At 32.8% G+C, this 22,505-nt stretch overlaps 2 protein-coding genes across 2 annotated transcripts; one reads left to right on the top strand and one right to left on the bottom strand.

Annotated features, from left to right (window-relative positions):
• The first annotated feature begins 3,687 nt into the window (after positions 1-3,687).
• On the top strand, positions 3,688-10,419 carry LOC133186024 (glutathione S-transferase A-like). The gene is made up of 6 exons (XM_061321621.1): positions 3,688-3,895; positions 8,027-8,092; positions 8,431-8,511; positions 8,781-8,861; positions 9,584-9,652; positions 10,006-10,419. The coding sequence occupies exons 1-6, from the start codon at positions 3,728-3,730 to the stop codon at positions 10,222-10,224; spliced, it is 684 nt and encodes a 227-aa protein (XP_061177605.1). The 5' UTR covers positions 3,688-3,727; the 3' UTR covers positions 10,225-10,419.
• A 2,329-nt stretch (positions 10,420-12,748) lies between these two features.
• On the bottom strand, positions 12,749-22,252 carry LOC133180936 (FAS-associated factor 2-A-like; the record flags this gene model as incomplete). Its single annotated transcript, XM_061315405.1, has 14 exons — positions 12,749-13,937; positions 14,169-14,312; positions 14,396-14,485; positions 15,515-15,596; positions 16,296-16,374; positions 16,455-16,553; positions 17,127-17,218; positions 17,805-17,890; positions 18,264-18,364; positions 18,669-18,698; positions 18,990-19,105; positions 20,316-20,434; positions 20,527-20,595; positions 22,160-22,252. Coding segments are annotated over 14 exons (1,380 nt in total), but the record flags the coding sequence as incomplete, so codon positions are not given.
• Between the last annotated feature and the right edge of the window lie 253 nt (positions 22,253-22,505).

The raw sequence follows: 22,505 nt of genomic DNA, 5'->3' as shown, positions 1-22,505 counted from the left end.
TTTATTGTTCTTTAAACTCCTGATTGCTGTGACTATTTCTAATTTTGATGATTCGTCTCCATTGATTTCTAAGTTAATGTTTGCTTCAGGTATTTCGATCTGCTCTGCTGTTTGGATCTGAACGGTTCAAAATCTCTTCAAAATGTTCTTTCCATCTTTGTTTTTGCTCTTTTTCAGATGTAATCATTGTGCTCTGCTTGTCTCTTACTTCTTTTCTGTCCACTTAGCGTCTTGGTGATCTGATAAACATCACCCATTCTCTGTTCTCTTAATAACTTACTAGTAATCAAATAATGTTTAAAAAAGAATTCTTTAAACACCAATTTGCCTTTTGAATTCAAATGAAATTCAAACTAGGCATATGAAAGCTTAACTTACAGTGCAAGCTTGTTAACAACCGTTTGTGTGTCTTGATATATTGTCGACTAAAAATGAGATTGTTAAGGAAAAAAAACGCCAGCTGCCATTTTACTAAAAAAAAAAATTAATAAATGAAAACTGCAAATTCTTATGGCCTGAATCTTGTACGTGTAAAGGAAATTGGTTAAAGGTCTGACCAAATGATGACTCTTATATATTGTGCCTTAGTCAATTACTGTAAATGCTCTGGTGCCAGTAAATACATGTTTGTATTTGTTGAAATATCTCTATCGTCAGCCTGCAATATTTGTGATGAGTACAGAAATGCTATTCTTAATTGAAGCATTAAAATGTCAAAGCCACAACAGGCAGGTAGTATCGTTTTTGAAAGTGGGAGGGGGGAGGGAAAATAATTGAGGGGACCGGCCTTTCATTGAACATTTTCAACAGTAAAAAGTAAGTCTCTGCACAAGAACATTTAACTTTTGTGAGGTATGAGTCTCAAGTGACCTTGGCCTTCGCGGCAAGCAACATGCTCATATGCATCCAGTATGAAGTTTTGCCCCCCAAATTTTACATTCGTAAGAAATCAGATTTGGAAATTTTTCTGAACTCTGTGACCTTGTATAAGTTATCTTTGTTCAGTGTCATGACATATCCGTGATAATAAAGTTATTTCATTATGAAATTAAGGGCAAGAATCTGTACACTTCACATTAAGTGACCTTGTCCAAATGACCATAGTGCACTTCCATATATACACTTATCCACTTATTTACACTTCCTCTGACCACAGACAACCTTTGTGCCTATAGTATAATCTTCTTTTAATTCCAGATCTGGTAATCCAACCTATACTCAGAGGTCACTTTCAAAAGATAGAATTCTTTAAAATCACCTTTTAGTTTTCAGTCATTGATGGGGGGTTTGATTTACCATACCTAATCGGCATACTGGATTCCAAAACTTCATAAACAAAATGTGCTTGTGAAACACCGATGCCCATGTATGGCAACTTATAGCAAATGTTAACCTTTCTCAAATGTAAATCAAATATATTGGTACCCAAAGTAAGGTCTTGTCTTGGGGGAAAATACCTGTGAAATATGAAAGCCCTAGCAGCAACCATTGAATAGATATGGAAAAGGTTAAAGTTTTTCAAACGTAAGTCAAACATCAAGGTCAAGGTCAAATGGTAAAAATTAATGGTGCCCAAGGAGAGGCCTTCTCACAAGAAATACACGTATGAATACACATGTGAAATATGAAAGCCGTAGCACCAATCGTTCAAAATTTATGGCCAAGGTTAAAATTTTCAAAAGTAGGTCAAACTGCAAGGTCAAGGTCAATGGATTATAACTATTGTTGGTATCCAAAGGAAGGTCTTGTCACAAGGAATAGACATGTTAAATAATATGAAAGCCCTAGCACCAACAGTGTAAAAGTTATGGGCAAGGTTAAAGTTTTCCAAAAGTAGGTCAAACTTCAAGGTCAAGGTCACAAGACATTCCTTTTGGATACCAACAACTTTTACCCTTTCACCTAGGTGTTTCACCTACTTTTGAAAAACTTTACCCTTGGCCATAACTTTTGAACGGTTGGTGCAAAGGCTTTCATACACTTCACATATGTAATCCTTGTGACAAGACCTTCCTTTGGATATTAACAATTTCGACCCTTTGAACCTTGACATTAGAGTTTGACCTACTTTTGAAAAACCTTTACTTGGCCATAACTTTGAACCGTTTGTGCTACGGCTTTCATACTTCACAAATGTAATCCTTGTGACACGACCTTCCTTTGGATACCAATAACTTTGACCCTTTGAACCTTGACCAAGGAGTTTGACCTACTTTTCCTCGAGACAAGTCCTTACTTTGGGTACCAACATATTTGATTTGCATTTGAGAAAGGTTAACCTTCGCTATAAGTTGCCATGCGGGGGCATCGGTGTTTCACAAACACATATCTTGTTTATTTACCTGCTCTTGATTTCATTGAGATACATTCAAAACCACGTCTTATCTGTGGACCTTAGTGCAGGGCCTGTTTTCATTATGTAGTAGATATGTTGTTGTAATTAGCATGAAATTTAAAAGTTTCAATCAAGGATTCAAAGATCCCATCCCACCTGAGTATTTAGCCTTTGGAGATCAGGCCCCGGGATCATGAAACATCTTAATTAAACTTAAATCAAAATTTTTATGTTGTATTAAAATTTTGAAGAAGTCAAGCAAACCAAAATTAAAATATTTTTCAGTATTGCCTCACAAAAGTGTTGTTATCCGCAAATTCAGAGAATAATTCAATAATTAATAATCATTTTACAGCTGATTGAAAATTTGACTTTAAGACTTTCATTATCCTGGGGCCAGATCTTCCAATAATCTGTTGGAATGTCGCTGGACACTAATTGTGCTCCTTTAGTAGCCTTCCCATGAAGAAGAAAAAAAAAATCTTGCTGTGGCCTTCAACTCAATATTTTGATATATCGACGTTTTATCAATATTTAAAAATAGTTCCAGTACTTTCATTCATGTGTCGACTCAATATATCTCATTGAACTCGAAATAAAAGACACTACATTCTCTGTCACATCTGTTTCATATTTGGATGTTTTATTCCTACTGTAGACGATAATGGCCAACTAATAACTAAACTTACTGTATGACAAACGGGGTGACTTCAGCTCCTCCATTTACCGTTGTAAATTTTGAATTTACTAGGTGAAATGCAAAATTACAACTTGATAACCAGATAACATTATCAAGTTGTACATTTTGGTTGCTTAAATATATCCACCTAGTAAATTCAAATTTTTACATGATACATTGTTAACTTTCTATATTTATGCAATAATATTCCAATATCAGATGCGTATAGCGTTGATTCGATACGCAAAAGCATGTTCTGAGTACGAAGAAGTGTGTGTTTGTGTGTGTGTGTGGGGGGGGGGGGGGTCGCAAACAAATAATATATACACATTGAAAAACAAACAGTAATTTATCAATAATATAATTCAATCTCAAAACCTAATTTAGAGCGTAGTTCTAATTAAACACACACATTGCATTCATGATTGTAATATATGTCCTCTTTTAAAAATGACCCAGAAATGTGTAAAATATTTTACTGTAATTAGTATTGTGTATTCTATTTGTCATGTAAAGTCCAAAGTACTTGGGTGATCTAAAAAAAATGTCTAAAATTATGCAAAATATTTGTCCTATTATGAAAAATGATTTTTTTGCTGCGTAATCTAACCTGTTCTGAATGTTGACCGAGGAAAATTCTATTTAAAAACTTCCCGCTCGAGTTACCATACAGAGACAGATTTTCTGTGAGAGCTCGGACTGCACGCAAAAAAATGGCAGAGAACATGTTTCTGTACTGGGGGTCGGGGAGCATCCCCTGTTGGAAGCCCATGATCGTTCTGGAGGAGAAGGGCTTTGGGGGATACAAGAACAAACTGATAACATTCAGCAAAAAAGAGCATAAAGGAGAGGATATCCTGAAACTTAATCCCCGAGGTCAGGTAAGATTATCAATGGACTCATGCCTGCATACTGTAGCACTTTAAGTGAGTTACAGGGGTGGGGGAGGGTGCTGATTAATAGATTAATTAACTTCAAATAACCGTGCATTATTTTAATAAATCTGCTGAATTAATTACGCACTGAAAATTGCACGGTCTTAATGTCAACAATTAGTAATTTAAGCCGGGGTTGAAATTTGGTACATGAAAACGCGCTTATCAGTGGACATGTACAATGCAATATGCATTTTTTTAAAAAGTTATGGGGAAGCATGAAACCCATGGGCAACAACGCTCACCTGAGTCACTCTGATATTCTTCATCAGCTGATTTTTTCCCTAGTATATATTTCTATGTAAAACTTTGATCGTCCAGTGTTGCCCCACCCTACCCCAAGGGTCATGATTTGAACAAACTTAAATTTTCATGTTCTAGGGATGCTTCCATATAAATATAACTAATCATGGCTTTGCTTTTCTTGGAAGAAGGTTTTGATTGATTATTGCTTGAGGCATAGGCACTCCCCAGCTTAATTGTTAAAAATGTATATCTACTATACTATAAATATAACATGTTTATAGTATAGTAGATATACATTTTTTAACAATTAAGCTGGGGAGTGCCTTTGGCTTGAGGCAGAGTCAGCAATATTTCAGGCATATTTCGGGGGTAATACCAAGATTTAAGGGACTTTTTTAAAAAATTGTTTTGGTTTCCCTGGTGGCCCCCAATGTGTCTACTCTTTTTTGAACACAGATTTTAAAAAAGGGAAAAGAGGTCAGGTAACATGCATCTACACATTGATGTGTTTGTGAAACACTGATGCCCCCATATGGCAGATCATGCTGAAGGTCAAAGTTTCTCAAAATGCAAGTCAGACTCAAAGGTCAGGAGATCAAAAATGTTGAAACTTAAAGAAAGGATAAATGCTAGCATCCATTCAGAAATTATGATCAAGTTAAAAGTTTGGGTTTTTTTTTTTCAAAAAATAGGTCAAACTCCAAAGGTCAAAAGGTAGAAATTATTACTACCAAAGAAAGTTCTTGTCACAAAGAAAACACAAGTGAAATATGAAAGCCCTTGCTCCAACCATTCAAAACATGGCCAAGGTTAAAAATTTTCAAAAGTATGTCAAATTCCAGGGTCATAGTAAAAAATATCTGTACCCATGGCAAGGTCTTATGACAAAGAATACACAGTACTATATGGAAGCACCTAGCACTAACCAAACTTATGGCCAAGTTTAAAGTTTTTCAAAATGTAATAAAATAATTATAATATAATAAAAATAATTTATAAGTCACAGTACTTCATTGATTTTCAGTGTAATTAATTGCAGAGAGCTTTCTTTTCAAAATTTTAAAATAATAAAACCTGCATGCATCGATGTAAAATCTCCATTGAAGGAGCCAACTAACATGGTCATGGTTACCTGATGCTCACAGTTTTTATTTTGAATTGCAGATCTTTATTATTCTTGTACATGTATCTGTAAACCAAGCATTTAAAAAAAGTGCACAAGTTGAAAAGCAGGGTGGGGATGTTAATGTATGTGTATTTTTTCTAGGGATGTCAACAAATATTCAACGAATATTCAAGTACTCAACTATTGTTCGATCATACTGACTATCGACTCAAATTTTTTTAGTCGGTTATTCGTTAAAAATTTGCTACTTAATAATAATCTTAAATTCAAGGTAAAAAAAAGTGGATCTGCTCAGTTCATTATTAACGTATCAGAGTTCAGTGTTCTCGTGAGTAAAACTCAGGGAAAGGCTTAACTGATCTTCATTAATTGTTCAAAGGATTTTTTTTGTTCACCAAACATACATTGGCATACTTTAAAAGATGTCAGATCCAAATTGTAAAGTTTCAACCTGCAATTTCGTAAGATCTCGTATAATGTAACTATCCGTGAATGAAGAATACTGTAGATTCCTTATTTTACGCAAGTACTTAATATCGCGAAATGGCCCAAGGGCGTCAAATCGCGAGAAAAATAATTCGCAAATGGGTGATTTATCTAGAGATTTTACATAAATTAAAGCACCTTAGAAATAAAAGCGTGAAATTTTATTTCGCGAGTGGTGCTTCTCGCGTAATTACGCGATAATTTATTCCTCGCGCATATTAAGGAATCTACAGTAATTAATCAGCTGTTACATATTTGTACATGCATGTAAACTGGGGGACAGTTATGAGCGTAGTTAATATCAATCATTTGTATTGATTGTTTGCAAAAAAGCTCTCTTTGTTTTTATAAGAGTTACGCTTTAATTGTTTAACAATCACAGGTCACTGACAAGACACATTCAAATGGCTTCAGGTAAGAAATCAATAACGGGTACATGTACTAGCAGCATGAAAAGAAAGGATAAATGCTAGCATATGATATTCTGTATAAAGATAAAGTGTGCAGTACTTTACATATATTTGAAATCAAATACATTGGATACGTAATTATATTTATTACTACGTAAATGTTAACGACTCAAGAATTCGTTGTATAATGGTGATAGCGTAGATTAAATATTGTACAGACTAGCAGTCTGTTAAAGACAAATAGGAAAAATGACATGAAAAATTAATTAAATTTTCAACGCGTACTCGACTATCGTTCGACTTAAGCCTCAGACTATTCGACTAAGCTGTCCGAGTAAAATTGACATCCCTAATTTTTTCATATGCTGGTTATGCCTCTGATATTGTTGACCAGAATAAATGAAATCTAAGTAAGAAAAACTCTACAAAGAAAGTTAAAGAAGAATGTTCCGTGAACTGCAGTGGATATATGTTTGTTCTGTTTGTTCACCTGCAATATGTTTATCTGGATTACCAATTTACAGATAAGATAGATGTCCTTTAAAACCTGCAAAAAAAAAAAATGACTATCTTATCTGCATGTCAGCAGTCCAGGTACGGGTGGTCTGAATTGTCAAAATTACTTCAACTAAACAATAACAGAAATTTAAATTGCATGACCTAGTGTTGAATTGTGAGGGAATCTATTGAGAATTATTAAACATGGAAGATTGTGCTAATAGTTTGACATTGTTTTTCATTCATTTCATGAATAATTTATGAAATAAATAACATATTTGTAGGTACAGAAGCGCTCTTGCAAGTGCATTTTCATCTTTGAATTTTTTTATTATAACAAACAAACCTATAATATGAGCAATAACAGAGAATGACATATAGTAAGGTGAGTGGGTTTGGAAACGCCAATCTGCATGGAGAGAGATCCCTTGAATCTCATGAATTTTCTCACGTTTTATTTGAATACCTGTAAAACAGGTATTTTATAAATAGTTAAATACAATTGTTCAGAATTCATCAGGTTGGCAGCTAGTGTACGTAAAAACCATGTCAACGTGTTCGATGGAAACTTGTTGTGGTAACTTCGATAAACATGATAAATATATAATTATGTATACATATTCCTTGAGTTTTACGGAAGCAGGGAGTCTCTCTCTCTCTATCCAAACTTAAAAACTTCCCATATCAGCAAACTGCTAGTCGCAGAGAGTGGGGTGTGTTGAATCATTGCAATGAACATTAGGCCTACTTGTTTTTTTTTCATAGGTCAAGCATTAAAATTATATTTTCCTCCAATAAAATATGCAGATGTAATCCTGATATAGAGGTGTTGCAGTTGTCCAACTTTTAACAGCCGACAAAAAGATACATTTTCATGAAGTTAGGAATATAAAGGAAAAAGAAAGCTAAAATTTTTAAATTCAGTTTATAGAAGCCTTTTGCAAAGTATGTTCTAGCTACTCCACTTTATATTCAAAATTTCAATATGCTTGGGATGGGGATTACTGGTAATCAATTTTTATGGTAAAATCCACAGTCCACAAGTTTAAGAGTAAAAAAATTTGACTATCACATACTGGCTTACTGTTCACACATATTTTTTGTACATTAGTGTAAAGTGATTAGCTGTATACTGTACAAGAAAATTTTCTTCTTGTTCCTGTTCCAAGTTAAGGGCAATTTTGTGATTTTAAAATGAAATTTGGTCGGTGCAACTCACCCAGAATAGCTAAAGATAAGAATTTGAAATACCATAGAGAAGATTAGAGAAGTGCATGTTATGTTATATTTTTTGTTCTGTTTTTCTAACAGGTCCCAACATTCAAAGATGGTGACATAGTAGTGAATGAATCCAATGCCATATGTGATTACTTAGAGGTATTGATTTGAGAAGACCTTCTACTATACGGTTTGACATCTTTATAAGGTTCATGAATCCTGATCCGTCATCTAAAATTTTGCCTTAACGCTTATGATTTTTCAAAGAAATCTAAATTTTAATTAAAATGCAAATTATTCATCATGGTGAAAAATACATAAATTACATTTTGAATTGACAATATCACACAAGAGTAATAGACATTTATCCTGGTTGGAGTAATCTCCCTTATCAGAGGGTCAGTGTACCTTAATTAAGCTTTGTAAGTGTTCTTTATAATTTTTTCAAGAAAAAATGAGTGTCATTTTATTTCATGATTTTATTTGCTTTGTTATAGAGTACTTACAAAGGCAATGGTACAAAGCTCATACCTGATGACAAAGCCAAAAGAGCAAAGGTTCTACAGCGTATGCATGAGGTAGGTAAAAGTGTCTCATTTTGGTTAATCTAAGATCATCCTCTCCCTCTCCTATAAACGCGATTTGATTTGTCTTTTAGTGAAAAAATAATTTTAGCATGATGTCCATAGCTTTAATAAATAACTTGTCTGAGCTTGAAAAATCTATCAAAATTTAGTATTTTGATGCGTCCTGACATTAAATAGCTCTTGGATAAAGAGAATATTCAAATTGCAGTAAAAGCCAGCTGTAATTTATACACGTATTTCTTCTCTTCATTTAATAAAAGGCTGCTAGTAACATGCAACAAAAGATGATGTTGGATGTAATTTACTACATGTGGCAAACAAAAGAAGAGGACCGAAAGGAGGTAAAATATGCCATACCGGGGTATTGATTTGTTTTATGCTAGTATCATTTTAAGTCAGTTACCATGGTTACAGTTGCATACTGGTATACATTTGTTAAAGGTGAACACGATTGGTAAAAGGCAGAGATCTATTTTATTCAGCAATTTCCATCAGCTGTACGGCCCTTATACATGTATAAGCCATTCACTTGGTTTAGGTTCAATGTAATCAGTTTTCACTGGTGTAGACGGACATATTCTACAAAACTTATAAAACTCGCAGTAGCGACAAGAGTAACTGTATGCTTCTTCCATGGCAGAAGAGAAAGTTACGGATTTAACTTACATCAGTTACACAAGTCAGTGCAGTACAAACAAACACAAATACACGTAAAATGCAATAAACTGTAAAGAAAGGTAAAGTAAGAAAACCAACACGAACTCGTGTTGTCCATTCCACGCAGGTACCCGTGACAAGAAAGCAGTCAGGTATAATTAATGCAAAGGGGATACCCCAGTGCTAATAGCGGAGATAGGATAACAAATACGGCACATGTCTATTTACGAGTCGTATTCGGCTTTAACATACCTTCTGAGACTACATATAAAAGTTTTACATTTTGTTAACTCCCGTTATAATTTTCATTTCTATTAATCAATAAAACTTACAACTGTATATTTCCTCCATTTACCAAGATGCATACAATTCATTTCTCATTGTTAAGTTATGTTGTGTATTATAGGAAGATGTAACAAAGAAGATGGATGCACTGAAAGAAGAATTAAATCGCTGGGAGGGCTACCTAGGGGAGGTAATTATGTTTATTCTTCTTTGTATGTAAAGTAGTCAGAAGTTCACACAGTAAAATAAACTTCTACTGTGAATTTTTATATTACTGAAATTACACTACAGTACTGTGGAATCATTTTAATTTGTGGGGGTCAGTGTTCAAGGGCAAGCAAAACTGTACTTGTTTGTGGGGACGTAATTTTGTGGGTTACTCGTTTAAACGGTAGATTGAATGTATCAATGTGTTTACAAAATAAACATTCATGGGGATGTATATATTTGGGTAAGGGTGACCCACAAAATCCATGAACATTGGTCCCCCACAAACAATGATGATTCCACAGTATTTTACTTATCTTGATATGTATTTTACAGACAAAAGCCTTTCTAGCAGGACCAGACTTCAGCATGGCCGATGTCTACTTTTACCCATACATTGCCTTTGCTGTCCGTATGGGTCTGGAGCTAGAAAAACTCCCAAATCTGAAGGTATATTTTGACAAGGCATCAGCTCGTCCAAGCCTCCAGGCCACTCAACCTCCTCATTGGAAGGAGGAGGAACCCAAAAATACCCCTCTTAAAGGAATTCTGTGAAACAAAACTTTCCTTTCAGTGTACAATGTAGACACTTTTTATTCTGTTGAACAGAGCAGTTTTCATTGCCATTGTGTGCCATATTAATACAACAATCCTTAATTTTTTTTATTTTTTTTTGCATAATACAATTTTGAATGATTATTAATGTATTAAATACATGTATAAGCATTGAAAATAAACTTTTTCACTTAATTTTTTTTTATATTTAAAGAAGAAGGTGCCATTTTAGCTTTATTGTGCCCTAAAAAATTAATGTTTTCAAAAGTTTTGAAAATGGCATAAATATTAGTCAAGTATATGACTGTGATAAATCAGGAAAGAATATGGCATGAAGGAGTACCATTCTGGAAATATGATGTCATTAATTTTATGCATTTTTCTATTTTAAACAGAACAAGATGTGTTTGTGAAACACTGATGCCCCTGTATGGCAACTCATAGCAGAGGTTAAACTTTCTCAAATGCAAATCAAATATGTTGGTACCCAAAGTAAGGTCTTGTCTCGAGGAATATACCTTTGAAATATGAAAGCCCTTACAGCAACCATTGAAAAGATATGGAAAAGATTATAGTTTTTTCAAAAGTGAGTCAAACATCAAGGTCATGGTCAAAATTAATGGTGCCCAAGGAAAGGCCTTCTCACAAGAAATACACATGTGAAATAAGAAAGCCCTAGCACCAAGCATTCAAAAGTTATGGCCAAGATAAAAGTTTTTCAAAAGTAGGTCAACCTCCAAGGTCAAAGTCAAAAGGTCAAAGTTGTTGGAATCCAAAGCAAGGTCTTGTCACAAGGAATACATATGTGGTTTGAAAGCCCTAGCACTAACTGTTCAAAAGTAATGGCCAAGGTTAAAGTTTTTTAAAAGTAGGTCAACCTCCAAGGTCAAGGTCAAAGTTGCTAGAATTCAAATAAAGGTCTTGTCACAAGGATTACATATGTGAAGTGTGAAAGCCCTAGCACCAACTGTTCAAAAGTAATAGCCAAGGTTAAAGGTTTTTCAAAAATAGATCAAACTCCAGGGTCAAGGTCAAAGTTGTAGGTATCCAAAGTAAAGTCTTGTCACATGGATTACATATGTGAAGTATGAAAGCACTAGCACCAACTGTTCAAAAGTAATGGCCAAGGTTAAAGTTTATTAAAAGTTAGTCAACCTCCAAGGTCAAAGGGTCAAGTTCTTGGTATCCTAAGTAAGGTATTGTCACAAGGATGACATATGTGAAGTATGAAAGCCAAACACCAACTGCTCAAAAGTAATGGCAAAGGTTTAAGTTTTTCAAAAGTAGGTCAATTGTCAAGGTCAAAAGGTCGAAGTTGGTGGTATCAAAAGTAAGGTCTTGTCACAAGGATTATATATGAATATGAAAGCCATAGCACCAACTGTTCAAAAGTAATGGCCAAGGTTAAAGTTTTTCAAAAGTAGGTCAAAGGGTCAAAGTTCTTGGTATCCAAGGTAAGGTCTTGTCAGAAGGATTACATATGTGAAGTATGAAAGCCATAGCACCAACTGTTCAAAAGTTATGGCCAAGGTTAATGTTGGGTAAAATTTTGCAAAACTGGGTCAAACCCCAAGGTCAAATATAATGGTACCAAAAGAAAGGTCTTGTCACAAGGTATATACATATGAAATATGAAAGCTATAGCTCCAACCAATCAAAAGTTATGGGCAAGGTTATAGTTTTTGCGGACAAACAGACAGCTACACAGACGGATGGACAGGGCAAAAACTATATGCCCCCGAATTTTGATTTCGGGGGTATAAAAAGCTTCAAATGACCCATTTCAAGGGTTATTTACCTTAAGAAAATAGTGTCCACAGCTGTCGCCCCCTTTATTTTTCGGATATGTTGTGTAAAATTCTTTGAAAAAAATCACATATCTCAAAATCTTTGTGGACAATTCCTTTGTACAATATTATCTGAAAGAAAATTCCATTGAAAATTGGTGTCTTCTGCAACTTTTAAAGAAAATACCGGAAAATGCACTAGTTTATGACGTCACAATTAGCATTTAGAAGGTCATGTGAGAAAAATGATTTGTATAATCTTTCTGCATGGAATTTCAATGAAAACAATATGAGCTTCAACTTTGATATCAGAAATTTTTGTTGCAAGTTTGTAATTAACTATATTTCTATTATAGAAAAAAGAACATTTATAAACTTCTGTTGTTCATATTTGCGATGGAAGAACTATTTATAAGCTTTGATTGAAGCAAAATTACATTATTGTAGTCCTGTACAATATTGATTTCTTATATAATACTATCTATTTGATTGTATAGAATATTTTATTCTGAAACAAGTTGATATTTTATTTCTGACTCATTGATCAAAAAGGTTTAAATTACGTACAATTTTTTAACAATAATACATTTTTGACAGTAAAATAAAATTCTCAAAAATGCAGCTCATATTGCTTTAATTTTTTACATCGCTTTCATTTTTAAGAAAAACACTTTTTTCAAGATTTGCAATGAAACCGTATACCTTGTTCTTACTCTGCTTTAAAAACAAACAATATGTTGAATAGACCAAGTTTATTTATAGATACGATAGTCATTGTAAGATAATATGGTATTTCCACTGCTTAAAACTAAATTCCAAACCATGAAACCATCAAAAAATCAACATGAATTGAGATACATTTATTCTGCCAATTTCCATACATCAACAGTGTTGGTAACATTTCACGATTTCAAATTTTTTTTTACCTACTTGGGTAATATTTTTCAAAATCTACGTTTTATAAATACATGCATAAATATGACTTGTTTTACAGCAAAACCTATTGCCTGTCATTGAAGATCAATATTGAATAAAACCCCATATAAAACACTTCATCTTTATAGTGCTCTGAAATTAACATAGGTAATTGTAGATTACTAGCTCACCTGAACAAATGTCAAAGTGAGGCAAATTCGGGGTACCAACTGAATGTTCAATAAGTAAGATCTATCGGTTGATTTCTTTGTAGTTGTTTTCTTTATCAAGGTTAACATTGTAGGATAAATCTGAAAATATAATAGCATCTGAAACAAGAATGAAGTCCTTAGATTGTCATTCAATTTCATGGTTGTATTTTAAAACCTAAACCTGGCCTATTTAATATATTTCTGTCAAGAAACTGCATCCAAAGCAAGACAAAGCATGGATACCAGGACATCATGAAAGTTTGGTTGAGGTAGGTCTTAAAGCTAGTAAAACGATTAGACCTGTATAAATCTATGATTACTGGGGCACTATAGCTGAGGCTCTGACTTTGCCAAGGTGAGCGAAAATGAACTGTTTTAATATATGAACACACTGTGTTCAAAAGGTGCAACAGCAACCAACAGAATCTGGTTTTAAATTAACAACATTCTTGTAAATACAATCATAAAGTAAAACAGCCTTTGCTTTCCAATTCTTCAAACAATCACAACTGCCATCTATATAAATATTTGCACATTCTTCCTGCCTTTTCTTTGGAACTTCCAACATTATGTTGCACTCTATCTCTTCCTCTCTCCTGCAGCATACATATAATAACTATCACGCCTCATTATCTTGAACAAAGAGCAATTCATTCTTTCCTAGTCCAGCCTCCACAAAAGAGGGAGGGTCGGGGCCCTGACTGGGTGGTTCACAGGGCAAAGTCCTTCGGGGGAAATTTGTCACTATGTGAAAGTCATCCGGACAGTCCTCATGACAGAATGCAAAATAATGTAAGTACTGAAAATGTAAACAGGAATTTTATAACACAATGATGGAATGCAAATTGATGTAAATACTGAAAAGAAAGAAAAAGTAGCCTTACACAGAGAAATCAAATCGTGTATTGTATGCATAAGTGTAGCTAAGGCAAAAAAAAAATCTATATTTTCTCAGGCATCAGATCAAACAATGCCGCATTTATCAAGGGAAATAACTCAATTTCCTACTTTTCCACACCTTTGACCTCACCTTTAATGACTGATTTTTGAGAAACCTTCTCTCTATCCTAGACCCATGAGGTAACTTTAGAATGATTCTCACAACATCTGGGTCATCAGTTGATGGCTCCTCTGGGATTTCATTCTTTAATTTCTCTTTTAGTAATTCTCTCTCCTACAATAATGAGAGGAAAAATCTGGTCTAAATCTGATTGCTTAGGATGACAAATATTTTCAATAAAAAGTTCCCATCATCACCTGTATCATCTGTAGTCTTTTCTTCTCTTCATCTACCTGCCTCTGTTTTTCTTGATTGATTTTATCTTGTTCTTCTTTCTTCTTCCTTTCCTAAAAACAAAGGATAATCAAAGAGTATGAAGCTCACCTCAGTGAATATTATCTAGAAATATTAAAGGCACATTTTCATACCAAATGAATGTTCTGGTAATGTGCGTCTGTAAATGCAACATCCATGCAAGCTTAGTTTGGGTCAGACTATTTAAGTTATATGAGAATGGACCTGCTCCTATAACTATTGCCTATTCAATCATCCAGAAAATGTAGCTCAGATGCAACATCAAAGCAAGTATGGTAGTGTGCACCCCTACATGCATCATCTATGCAAGTCTGTTCACCATAAGATTTGTACATGTACTTACTTTGGGAAAGACTTGCTCCTAAATCACAGACCTGGTCACCCGGCATCCCAAAATAAGTAGGTCAGATCCAGGATCTGGAGCATGCCTGGTAGTGAGTTTCCCTAGATGCATCATCAATGCAAGTTTTGTCTTGGTACGGCTTCTAGTTACTTGGAATCAGTCTTGCTCTGAAAACTTGAACCTGGTCATTCATCCCTAAAACCTAGATCTAGCATCTGAAGCAAGTCTGGTAATATGCATCCCCAGATGAATCTTCCAATGAACATGCAACTTAAGTCTCAAAAGGGTTAGAGTTACTTAGGAATGGACTTACTCCCAAAACTTTTAACCTGAATGTTTATGCTAACACTGATGCCAATGTGGGAAATATAGCACCACCTCAACTTTTGTATAAAGAGAATGCATTAAATGCAGTCAATAGAGCGGAGAGTCAACAATGGAAAAGAAAATCCAATTCAATTTACTTTTACTCCAAAAAGATAAGCAATTGTGAATAAGTTCTAGAGATTTTCCTTTATGTCAGAGTTATTTTAAGTGTTGTCAATTGGTCTTTTCTTAACACATTTTCATGAAATCCTTGTTTACCAACTTTCTCATGTAATGCATAACATTTCTATGCAAGTATTATGGATATACATGTAGAATACAAAGACCTACAAAACATGTACATTTATTGTTATCAATAACTGCTGTTGTGTAGACCAGATGCTATACATACTTTTTCCTGATCAGCTTTCAGGGATTCTAAGTATGCTGCATCCTGCTCCCTCCTCAATGTCTGGGTGAAGTTCCTCTCTTCTCTGTAACAGAATTTAACATAGTATCTACATATTATACCTTATATATTCTAACATATAAAGCAGGGATGGGTATCGGCAAAAATTTCGTATTGTGATATATCACGATTTTTTCCCAAAAATATCACGATAAATCGTGATACTTTTACACACAATTTTTACTACAATTTCAAAGGAATTTCTGTAATATTTCTTAAAAATAAGCTATAAAAACATAACTTTACTTTTAAAATTTTTATTTATTTAATATAAAGCATGTTTGGATGCCGTTGTTTAACCGTTTTCAACATTTTTTCACTTCCTGTAATTGTCTTTCAAAAGTTTCAACAAATAAATGAATGATTTCCAGAATTTATAATTCGGAACCAAATACCGGTATTTTAGTCTCCGTATCACAATACGTATCACGCAATAAAAATTTGCAATACTCCAGTATACCGATAAAATTGCACATCCCTAATATAAAGATGTACTATATTGCTGTTTTCTTCCCCAAAATATTGAAAATTCTGTGTTTTGTGTTTGTGTGTGTGTGTGGGGGGGGGGGGGGTTAACCATACTGGAATAGATTAAACTATAATATGCAGAGAAAGGAAGAGGTATATCAATGTGTTAAATTTCCTACAATGTGACACATATACTTAACCATGCATGTACAATTCATGTGATACATGTACTCAGCAATCTGTACTAATTTCATACCTTTCAGCACGTGCTGCTATTAAGGATGCCTCATTATCCTGCATGATTCTGTCTAATTTCTCTATCAGTTCTATGGGTCCTGTAATCAACAATGTCAGATCAAATAACAAAGTCATACATTTTTATGTCCTGCACTTCCAGCTGTAAGTAAACACTTACCTATAGGTCCCTCTATCCGTGCTACCACTGTCATTCTGTTTTGTCTCAAGACAATCAATGCAAGAAAGGGATAAGTATTTTCTTTCAATGCCCTGGAAACTGCAAAAAAGGGCAAGATATTAAAATTAAGAAAAAATAAAATCTCAGTTAGATTTATCAAGTGAAAACAAAAATAACAAAGACAAAAAATAAAATTCTCTTTGAATTGGAGTGGCTGAAGAAATATTTCATGAATGTAAATTTTAAGACAACTTTAACTTCTCCCAATGACTTGTCTGTATATTTTATCATATTTACATTCACTGAATATTATCTCCTTTATTTCCTATGAAAATGGTCATTTATCAAAACTTTAATGCTGCTAAGCAAGCCACTGTACAGATTTCTTGAGCAGTGGCTTTTCCATCAATGAAACATACAATGATGTACATACCAATAATACAATATTTCAAATATTTAATCCTACCTTTTATGATTATTTGTAAAGAAATAAATATAAACAAAAAATGTCTTTCTTTGTGTGTTAGTATGAGAATTAATGTTGCAGCTATTGCAGAAAAAAATACATAGCCCACTTACATGTACGTGGGTTGTTTTTTTTGTACAAACAGCTGCAACATTAATTCCCATTCTAGCAACCAAAGAAAGCATTTTATTGTTTAATTTTCTCACCTCTAAATCCCTCAGGACTATTTGTATTGCATGCCCAAAACAACATCCTTGTGTTTATATAATCAATTACTTCTTGATTTCCTAATGTGTTTCTGTTCAAAATAAAAATTAAATCAAGTTAACTTATATACTGTAAACATATTACATTTAGCTGTGTATTCCATTTAGCTCCTTTTGTGGAAAGTAGCTTCTACTTAATCAAATACATTGTTTAATGTCTTGTTATATAATGCTTTATATGTATTCATATAAAGCATATTTAGAAAGGCTAAATCAAATCTATGCTAACTTGTTGAAAAATCAATTTCCGCCAAATATCGGACACAACAAATAAAATATATTCACAGTATCTTACAAAACTGCCACTGAACAATGCAAAGTCAATGATATATATGTTGATGTAAAAAAAAAAATGAAGTTTGAATCGGTCAGATTGAGGACATTCGGTTCAAAATTTCAATTCAAATTTAATTAATATTTTATATATTAATTTATTGATTTAACACATTTAATATGACTGGAAGTATCCATAGAGTGAATAAGTGTTTAAAGTATAAATATTAATTTTGAGCATTGCTAATAAATTGCAAACTTACATGTGTGCTTGCATCACCTGTATTCAATGTTTTGGCTGTATAAACTGTCCTTATCTACATATTACTTCCTTTACAGACTTACCTGCAAAAATCCATGGTGTCTTGGTGATCATCACCATGGAGATAAACACATAGGAACCTTAACTCTCTCTTTGCATCATTCAAAGCCTAAAAAAATAAATATACATGTTAGCTATATTTTACATTAGAACTGTCTGATATATACATACTATTTCTTTTTTTTTTAAAAATTACAATTGAGCTTTGGTATATCAAACAATGATACACCTAATACCATGGATATGTCGAAGTGAGTTGGAAGTCCAAATAAAACTCTTTTTTTCTTTACTTTTTTAACCTTAATATCTCGAATATCTTTTCTCGGTACAAGGAAGTTTGATATAAAAAGATTGGACTGAATCATAGATGTATACTCTAAACAACACAGCAATTAAATGTGTTTATTTCAACACCCCTATAAAATTTAAGACGACGAAAATATATCTTTTTTTTATCATCAGTTAAAATTTTGAGCACTTGCCTGACTATAAGAACCCTGGTAAAATGTTGGGTGTATGCCTCCGAGTGTCTCCTCGTATTTCGATATAAAGGCTGTTACATCTCCTACAGGGTCTGTTACATCTATAAAAACAAAATAAGGTATATATTTTACAAAATAAACTTTCAAATAGGACTAGAGGCTTTATCTAAACAAAATATTGCATATATATTGTAGATATCAATTTTGATGGCCACTTTGATCTTTGTGATCAATGACAAGCCATTCGGCATTTTTTTTTGGGGGGGGGGGGGGCATGCAATATAGTAAGTGCATTATACATATCGCCAAATAACTAAAATATACTCTTAAAAAATGCTCATAAATGTACCCACAATTCAATGATTTAAAGAAAATTCCACTGCAAAAGAGCTTTGTGAAACTTACTTCTCCTTGGGTCTGGACGAATCAGTCTAACTGCAACAGAAAATTTATCAAATGATTTAAAGACTGCTCTCCAGTATATGCTTGTACTGTATTTAACAAGCAACTACATGACTACAATGCCACTTACTTTCATTTTTCTATTAATATGCAAATCAAACACATAAAAAAAATTCTTCCAAGATACGCAATTATAAATAAACATCAATCAATGAATCTTAAGCCAAAGAGTCTCCTTGTGTAAACAAAAAAAAAAAACATTGTATATATAGTACATATGCAATGCTGAGACCCAATACAAATATAGTACTTCTATGTACTTACATGTAAATCTTATTAAATCTAATAGAGAACTGTACACAAAACGGAAGGGAAAGAAGATGATGTGGTACAACCACTGAAAAATGCCTTGCGGGGGAGGTCTGGCCACTGTGAAAACCCTACACATGAACAGAAAAATTAATGTTAGGAATTTCAAACACTTCTTAACGAACATATGAGAGCTTAAGAAAAAAAATATAAAATCCATATTTATTAGGGATGTCAATTTTGTCAATAATTCATATTCGAATATTCAATGAAAGTATTCGAATATATTTGAATATTCGATAAAATAAATAAAATCTGGTATATTTTAAATATGCATCATCCTACTCTCATGAAAGGTTTAGCGTAGGTATTCTTATATTTGAAATACTTTTGTAGATGTACAATAAGGGATTCCATTTGATACTTGTCAATGTTTGAAATAAATTAGTTATTGATTTAAATGTTGAAAAGTATAATTTTAACAAATGATACATGTGTATTTATAGTAGCACCAACTCATTAACCAGTCACCTTGCCAAAGGCAAGATAGTCGTATACTGTTCAGATTCCAATACGTGTAATTAATTACAATTATCAGCCTAATCAGAGATATGATTATAATCTTTGATACAATGATTTTAAAATATAAACAAACAATTCCATAGACAATTTTCCTAAGTAATCAACTAATTTCCCGATAATGAATATAAAATTCAGGATTATGTACAACCTGAGATAATCAAGTAATTTACACATTTATTCTGAAATTGAGCCCTTTACAATATTAATTACAGACTAATTCTATCGGACATTTATTTGAATGATCAATTAAATTTGTTTTGATTAAGTATACTGTTCATTTCGTTGTCCTCGATTCTAGATCCGATCGTATTTAACTAATAAAAATTATGAAAGTACGTTTTGTATTATATAAAGCATTATTGTTATAATTCTTCAACACCTTACTCAAAACAAAATAATTTAGTAGATCTATAAAAGATAAGAAAATAGTGAAAGTAATCGGGCGATCGAAATTGATCGCTAGTAAATTAAACAGGGATAATTCCAGAATTGTTCTAATCAAAATTTATTAATCACAGTACTTCTTTTTTAATGAAATCTGAAAAACACCGAATATTCAAATCTTATATTCATATTCGAATATCAACTCATCGAATGAATATTCGAATATTCGTTGACATCCCTAATATTTATGCATAATCTAAAATAGTGACATAGCCTTTAAGCACAGAAAACTCACAAATAATAAATGCACTGTAACAATTTACATTTTTTGTATATTTTGTATTTGTATATTGAGTTGAAAAATAGTGCCCCTACCTTTGATCATTGGGTTGTAAATTCATAGATGGTTCTCTTGGTTCATTATTAACACCCTCAGGTTGAGTAAATACATTTGGGACGCCTTCTCTTTTATTAAAAGTATCCTGTACTGCTATCTACAGTAATCAACAAAATTATTACCTATAAATTCTACAGATCATATTTTTCTTTGTTTTCACTTATTTTTGAGTATTTTTTTTTTAATTACCTCTATATCCCAGTTATGTTCTTGCAGAATGCCTTTACATCGATCTATGTCTTCAATTCCAGTCAAATCCTTAACAAAACCAAGAAAATTACTGTATTCCAAAGGAAAATGTAAAACATATTTCCATTTTGATTTTTTTTAATCAAGCTTAGTATTAAAAGAAGCTTCTCATTATAATGATTACTATCAAAGTATGATATGTATCTAAAATTCTGGAATAGCTGCAGACAATCAAATCAAATGAATTCATACCAATCATAATGTTTTCCATAAATATGATAATGAATATTAGATGAAATAAATGATTTCCCTTAATTTGAACCCAAAGTATATTACAGTGGCATCATTTTTTTTCAATTATTATTGTTTATCCTGTTTGCAAAAATTAACACAATAGGTTGCCAATTCATAATGCACATGACACAGTATATTGACTCTATCTTAAATTTTGAAAGTCTTGGGAAACAACTATTTAGTAAATTAAAAAAATGGCCTTGTTGATAAGTTTCAGTCCAGCAAAACTTTATTTGGTCCTGTAAAATGCTTCAGACTGTTGGTCCGAATGTCTAGTGTTAAAATATTCTTTTCGCAAACACTGCATATCAACATTAGTTAAAAATCTCAGGGTACTAAAAATGAATTCTACATGTTGTTTTACATTAATTCCATTTGTTATTATTCATGCTTTTAATAGTTTAATATTTTTATATCAAAGTAAAACTGACTTCCTTAGTACCAACAATATTTAGTGATGTCAGCTAATTGAGGTCAAGCCTTGGAGGAAAAGTTTAAATTTGCATGGATTTAAGTTGAAAGCATTATCAATGTGGTACAATGAGGCTTTGAAGCAATGGATATTTAGAATTATATATTGAAATCCTCTGCTACACAGAGACCATTAGGTATATCCCATCTCTATAGCTCCTAGAAGTCCATAATGAGGGGGAGTCAATATGGCATTGCACACCTTGTGTTTTACATATCTAGGGAATAGTATTTTTTGATCTGGGTTTGATTTGCAACTTACTCGATAAAATTTCAGGTGCATGTGAATAGTGTGATATTATGCAAATTTTAATTTTTTTTTAAACAATGTAAAAGGATCATCGCGATATCAAATTATCCAGGAATATGTACATAATTAAGTAACAATTTATAATTCAAATCAAACCCAGTCAAAATTTAGAAAGCTAAAAATCAGTGTAGTAATTACATATACTTCAATTGCTGTTAGAAATTTCTTCATTTCTATACTTAGCAAAATTGTATGCACACTTTACCATACATTTTACATTTCAAGAAACTCCCCTTAGGTCTAAAATACACCAAAGGAAATTCACTGTCAATGTTTATACATGTATACTATTTTGGTAAAAGACGAGTCTTTACTCTAATGCAGAAAACAAAGGCGTTTGTTTTACACAGTACTCTAGTTTTCTACTATACAATGACATCGTATGAAACACTGTATGAAACAAACGCCTGTGGCAGAAACATCAGGATTAAAAATAGAAATCTAACTACTTTCATGTGGAAACTAAGTTTTTCACATTTTAACGGCAAGCGATTTTTCTTCCTTTTAATGAATCAATAGTAATTATCTTTTAAATAACGATTCAAACTGTTTGTGTACTTGAAAGTGAAGCAGTTTCTCTGTCTGTTCTTGAGAAAGGTCCACATCTCCATTCTCTTCTGCCATGATGATGATTTGTATTGCAACTTCCTGTCAACAGCGCCACCTTGCGATAATCTTCTTTATACTATTTGACACAAGTGATTGCATATCATCTATGCATATCTTTATTAAAAAGTAGCAGAAATATTTCTTTTTGCACAAATAGATACTGTAACACTCGATAATAAAAAATAAACTTGATTGACATTACACAGGTACCTTTCGTGTCATTAGTAAGACCTTTCAAATTTAGTTTCGTATGTCTATTTAATTCATAAATTAATCAATGAATTGCGTCCAATAT

This window comes from Saccostrea echinata, unplaced genomic scaffold (assembly GCF_033153115.1).
Source record: "Saccostrea echinata isolate AGI-Se365-2 ecotype Australia unplaced genomic scaffold, CSIRO_AGI_Sech_v1 ptg000001l, whole genome shotgun sequence".
In the NCBI taxonomy this organism is placed as follows: domain Eukaryota; kingdom Metazoa; phylum Mollusca; class Bivalvia; order Ostreida; family Ostreidae; genus Saccostrea; species Saccostrea echinata.
Note: the sequence above shows the minus strand (reverse complement) of the source record. Positions and strands in the feature narration are given on the sequence as shown.

What these genes read in the sequence shown, in the direction of transcription:
- LOC133186024 (XM_061321621.1), top strand. Translation starts at nt 3,728, where the DNA reads ATGGCAGAGAACATGTTTCTGTACTGGGGGTCGGGGAGCATCCCCTGT. An exon ending in CCATATGTGATTACTTAGAG is followed by an intron (nt 8,093 to 8,430) that starts GTATTGATTTGA and finishes GCTTTGTTATAG; the next exon opens with AGTACTTACAAAGGCAATGG. An exon ending in GGGAGGGCTACCTAGGGGAG is followed by an intron (nt 9,653 to 10,005) that starts GTAATTATGTTT and finishes TGTATTTTACAG; the next exon opens with ACAAAAGCCTTTCTAGCAGG.